Here is a 6,150-nt window from a genome sequence, read left to right as displayed (position 1 = left end):
AGGCTACTTGCCAGCTCAGGTCCCTTCACACATCACCCCTACTCTGGAACCCCAAAACAGGGCCAGGGATTTTACTTTTGAACCTGGAGTCCTCAAAATAAATGTATGTGGAAAGTCCATAAACACAATCTGGTTGCAAACAGATGATGCAACAAACCTACACTAACTGTCTGACAGTCAAATTCATGTTACAAAAAAACTAACTTTAAGATTTATTTTTGTAACTTTTTTAAACAGAGAAAACACACTCCTTGGGGAAAGGTGAAGGATGGAAAAGACAGGCCCTGGGTAGAAGTTATTATGACAGCACCTGGAGTTTGATAGGCCTGCCTAGGAGAGAACACAGGCACCGCCAAAAAAAAAAAAAAAAAAAAGTGTACAATTAAATGGGTTTTGGTATATTCAGAGTTGTACGACCATCACCACAGTCAATATTAGAACATTTTCCTTACTGCAAAATGAAAGTCCATATCTATTAATAGTCACGCATTTTCCCGCAACACCCCCAGGTAACCACTAATTTGTGGATTTGCTAGTTCTGGACATTTCATATAAATATGTGGCCTTTTGTGATTGGCTTTGTTCATTCAGCATGCTTTCAAAGTTATCCACGTTGTAGCATATTGGTATTCTGCTTCTTTTTAGAGCCGAGCAATATTCCATTGAGTGGACACACTACATTTTATCTATTCATCAGATGATGGGCATTTAGATTTCTTCCACTTTGGGGCTATTATGAATAATGCTGCTATGAACATCTGTGTACAAGTTTCTTTGTGAACATCACATACTTTTCTAATCTATAAGTAACCTGAGACAGGAAAAATGCAGATAAGCAACAGAAAAGTCACCCATAACCCCCAAAATTAAGTCACTTAATATTTCCTGTCCTTTTCCTGAACCTTTTTTTTGTTTTTTTAAACAATCTCCAGAGGTAGGTACTACTATCCCCAATATAGTGATGAAAGATTTATAGGGATTTAACCTGCCTAAATTCACACAATTAGTATGCTGTGAAGGTAGGATTCAAACTTCATCTCTCTTATACCATGCCTCACCCCCCACAACCAAACTATTTTTTATTAAATACAGATGGAAATGATGATTAGAAGCAAAACTTCTTTCAATAAAAATAACTTTTGAGGCCGGCCCGTGGCTCACTCGGTAGAGTGCGGTGCTCATAACACCAAGGCCATGGGTTCGGATCCTATAAAGGGATGGCCAGTTTGCTCACTAGCTGAGTGTGGTGCTGACAACACCAAGCCAAGGGTTGAGATCCCCTTACCGGTCATCTTTAAAAAAAAAAATAAAATAAAATAACTTTTGTAATACAATGTCTTCTCAACAAAAAAATTCATGCTACAAGTATGCTCAAAACTATAGTCTGAAACCCCGGTATACTGATGTTGGAAACATAAGATGATGTAGCCACTATAGTCTGGCAGTTGCTCAAAATGTTAAGCATAGAGTTACTGTATGACCCAGCAATTCCACTCCTAGAGATATATACCCAACACAAATGAAAACATATGTCCACAAAAACTTAGACATGCATGTTCATAGCAGCCAAAAGGTGAAGAACCAAAATGTCTGTCAACAAAATGGAAAAACAGAATGTGGTATAGCCACACAATGGATTGTTACTCAGCCATGAGAGGAAATGAAGTACTGATACATGCCACAACATGGAGATCCTTGAAAACAGTGAGTCAAAGAAACCAGTCACAAAAGGTGATATACGAATAATTCAGGTTATATGAAATGTCCAGAAAAGGTCAATTCCAGAGACATAAAGATTAATTGTTGCCAAGGAGCTAGAGAAAAGGCAGAATGGAGGGGCATGGGATTTCTTTTGGGCATGATGAAAATGTCCTAAATAAAATTAGCATAGTGGTAATGGTTGTACAACTTTGTTAATATACTAAAAACCAAAGAAATGTGCATTCTGAATGAATAAATTGCATGGAATGTCAGTCTCAGAAAAGCTGTTATTTTTTTTTAAAAGGAAATAAAGAAAAAAATTTTTTTCTTAAGCCCTTAAGTCAGGTTCTGGAAGCATGACTTGATAAAACCCAGGAAGGAAAACATCCCTACTTACTGATAACCATTCAATTCACCAAATGTTTCTCTGAAATGAACCAGCAATGCTATGAAAGGACAAATAACGTTTCTCATGCCTAAGAACATATAAATCGCCTAAAGACTTACTTTTATATGTTGTGATCTCTGAGCAGCATCCATTGGATGTAGGACCTGCAGCCCACACATGTCACATGCATCTCCATGGAGATACACACAGTTCTCCCCATATCGACACTCTCCCACTGCAGCATAGGGGCAAAGCTGCTTCTTTGTTTCCACAGCGGTTTGCTCTTTCTCTAATTCTTCCTTGGTCACTGAGCCCTGCAGGGGTGCTTCAGTGCAGGAAGGGGCAGCTGAAAATGTTTAAGAGGGTGGTAAAGGTCCAAATGGCTAACACAGATATATGAACTATATAAAGTAACTGAGAACCTAACTGAAAAGAAAAAATAATTACTTCAATTAAACTCCAAAACAGTCTACTGAGCTAATTTCTTCACTCTTTAAAAAGAAACAAATTTTTTCTAATGCTGGTATTTCCAAGATTAGACTTATTCAAAAAAGCTTCTTTATGTATTTCTTATGTAACTGAAAAAAAAAAAAAAAAAAAAAGTGTACAATTAAATGGGTTTTGGTATATTCAGAGTTGTACGACCATCACCACAGTCAATATTAGAACATTTTCCTTACTGCAAAATGAAAGTCCATATCTATTAATAGTCACGCATTTTCCCGCAACACCCCCAGGTAACCACTAATTTGTGGATTTGCTAGTTCTGGACATTTCATATAAATATGTGGCCTTTTGTGATTGGCTTTGTTCATTCAGCATGCTTTCAAAGTTATCCACGTTGTAGCATATTGGTATTCTGCTTCTTTTTAGAGCCGAGCAATATTCCATTGAGTGGACACACTACATTTTATCTATTCATCAGATGATGGGCATTTAGATTTCTTCCACTTTGGGGCTATTATGAATAATGCTGCTATGAACATCTGTGTACAAGTTTCTTTGTGAACATCACATACTTTTCTAATCTATAAGTAACCTGAGACAGGAAAAATGCAGATAAGCAACAGAAAAGTCACCCATAACCCCCAAAATTAAGTCACTTAATATTTCCTGTCCTTTTCCTGAACCTTTTTTTTGTTTTTTTAAACAATCTCCAGAGGTAGGTACTACTATCCCCAATATAGTGATGAAAGATTTATAGGGATTTAACCTGCCTAAATTCACACAATTAGTATGCTGTGAAGGTAGGATTCAAACTTCATCTCTCTTATACCATGCCTCACCCCCCACAACCAAACTATTTTTTATTAAATACAGATGGAAATGATGATTAGAAGCAAAACTTCTTTCAATAAAAATAACTTTTGAGGCCGGCCCGTGGCTCACTCGGTAGAGTGCGGTGCTCATAACACCAAGGCCATGGGTTCGGATCCTATAAAGGGATGGCCAGTTTGCTCACTAGCTGAGTGTGGTGCTGACAACACCAAGCCAAGGGTTGAGATCCCCTTACCGGTCATCTTTAAAAAAAAATAAAATAAAATAACTTTTGTAATACAATGTCTTCTCAACAAAAAAATTCATGCTACAAGTATGCTCAAAACTATAGTCTGAAACCCCGGTATACTGATGTTGGAAACATAAGATGATGTAGCCACTGTAGTCTGGCAGTTGCTCAAAATGTTAAGCATAGAGTTACTGTATGACCCAGCAATTCCACTCCTAGAGATATATACCCAAGACAAATGAAAACATATGTCCACAAAAACTTAGACATGCATGTTCATAGCAGCCAAAAGGTGAAGAACCAAAATGTCTGTCAACAAAATGGAAAAACAGAATGTGGTATAGCCACACAATGGATTGTTACTCAGCCATGAGAGGAAATGAAGTACTGATACATGCCACAACATGGAGATCCTTGAAAACAGTGAGTCAAAGAAACCAGTCACAAAAGGTGATATACGAATAATTCAGGTTATATGAAATGTCCAGAAAAGGTCAATTCCAGAGACATAAAGATTAATTGTTGCCAAGGAGCTAGAGAAAAGGCAGAATGGAGGGGCATGGGATTTCTTTTGGGCATGATGAAAATGTCCTAAATAAAATTAGCATAGTGGTAATGGTTGTACAACTTTGTTAATATACTAAAAACCAAAGAAATGTGCATTCTGAATGAATAAATTGCATGGAATGTCAGTCTCAGAAAAGCTGTTATTTTTTTTTAAAAAAGGAAATAAAGAAAAAAATTTTTTTCTTAAGCCCTTAAGTCAGGTTCTGCCAGAGAAAACACACTCCTTGGGGAAAGGTGAAGGATGGAAAAGACAGGCCCTGGGTAGAAGTTATTATGACAGCACCTGGAGTTTGATAGGCCTGCCTAGGAGAGAACACAGGCACCGCCACACCACCACAGGGGACAGCTACTGTCTGAGGCTCAGCAGACCAGTTCACACGCCACGCAAAGCTGCTATAGATCCAAGTCATAAAAATCTTCCAGCTCATCATGAAACAAGTCCCACTCGTCTTCAGAGTCTGTCAATTCGTCGTCCCCACCTGCAGCCAAAAGCATAAGCAACATCTCGCCCAGCTCAAAGGTGACAACCTCTTCTTCATCGTTGTCAAAGGGGTTGCTGCTTTCTCTTTCCTCAATGAACTCCCAGAAGTGGTTCCTTCGTTGGGCCCGGTATCTGCTTGATGTTCCCACTTTCTGTCTCTGTGGCTCCTCTCTACGGCCATCAGGGTACGCATGCTTGTAAAAACAGTTCCCTCCAAATGGGCAGCTCCCACGTCCTTCATCAAAATACCTGCACGCCTTGTTGCTCATTGCCTCCTTGTATTTCTGAATGAGTTTCTGCTTCTCTTCTTTCTCCTCCACCCAGTACTCACTTGGAATGACAAAGTTAGATGTGATCCGGCATTCTGGGCAGGACTTTATGATCTTGCTCTCAAATTGCTTAGCACTCCTCCACTTGCGAATACACTTGAGACAGTAGGTGTGGTTGCAGTTGGAGAGGATCCCAAAGCGGCGCTCACTGGGGTTGGCTTTCTCATAGACCACCTCCATGCAGATCCCACACACCATGTCCTTGCTGCGCTGCACGGCAAATGAGAGCTCCATGTCCTTCTCATGGGCCTCAATGCAAGATTTTATATGTTGTGATCTCTGAGCAGCATCCATTGGATGTAGGACCTGCAGCCCACACATGTCACATGCATCTCCATGGAGATACACACAGTTCTCCCCATATCGACACTCTCCCACTGCAGCATAGGGGCAAAGCTGCTTCTTTGTTTCCACAGCGGTTTGCTCTTTCTCTAATTCTTCCTTGGTCACTGAGCCCTGCAGGGGTGCTTCAGTGCAGGAAGGGGCAGCTGAAAATGTTTAAGAGGGTGGTAAAGGTCCAAATGGCTAACACAGATATATGAACTATATAAAGTAACTGAGAACCTAACTGAAAAGAAAAAATAATTACTTCAATTAAACTCCAAAACAGTCTACTGAGCTAATTTCTTCACTCTTTAAAAAGAAACAAATTTTTTCTAATGCTGGTATTTCCAAGATTAGACTTATTCAAAAAAGCTTCTTTATGTATTTCTTATGTAACTGAAACCTAATTTTTAAAAGTACTGATTAGAGTTTTCAAAACATTCTGAATTCATTACTATTGGGATTCAAAAAGTTCCTTTTACTCCATTTGTAATCCAATTTAAGATTAGGCTAAATATGAAGGTTGGAAGCAGGAAGTTTTTAAAAACTCAGCTAACTGATTAACTACTGTCTAGCCCTCTTTTATTTTATTCTTCAGAATACTTACTACGGCCACAGTAGGGTTGCCCGGGAACAAACTCGATGGCATTCACCCAGTCCTCTGAACCTGCTCCTACAGTTGGAAAGTTTGAATTTCTTGACTCAGCTTCTCCTGTATTCATTTCAACAAGCGGTCCAACTACTGATGAGAGTGTTGAGGAAGCAGCAAGGGACGACTTTGCAGTTAGATCTGTAGTAGTCGCTTCTTCCTGTTTCAGTGGCTTGCTATGCTCATATCTAAAAAAACCCAAAA

The 6,150-nt window shown here is 39.1% G+C and overlaps 1 protein-coding gene across 1 annotated transcript in view; it reads right to left on the bottom strand.

Annotated features, from left to right (window-relative positions):
• Nucleotides 1–4,397: 4,397 nt before the first annotated feature.
• Nucleotides 4,398–6,150, bottom strand: part of MKRN1 (makorin ring finger protein 1) — a 22,623-nt gene continuing 20,870 nt past the window's right edge. Inside the window, exons 3-4 of the mRNA XM_008584750.1 lie at nucleotides 5,905–6,134; nucleotides 4,398–5,461 (exon numbers count right to left, since the gene is read on the bottom strand). Coding sequence (XP_008582972.1) covers nucleotides 4,557–5,461; nucleotides 5,905–6,134 — 1,135 coding nt within the window. The 3' untranslated portion in view covers nucleotides 4,398–4,556. The remainder of the gene's footprint in view (nucleotides 5,462–5,904; nucleotides 6,135–6,150) is intronic.

Source organism: Galeopterus variegatus, unplaced genomic scaffold (genome assembly GCF_000696425.1).
Source record: "Galeopterus variegatus unplaced genomic scaffold, G_variegatus-3.0.2 Scaffold3364, whole genome shotgun sequence".
Classification (NCBI taxonomy): Eukaryota; Metazoa; Chordata; class Mammalia; order Dermoptera; family Cynocephalidae; genus Galeopterus; species Galeopterus variegatus.
The sequence above is the reverse complement of the archived record's forward strand: the minus strand, read 5'-3'. Positions and strand labels throughout refer to the sequence as shown.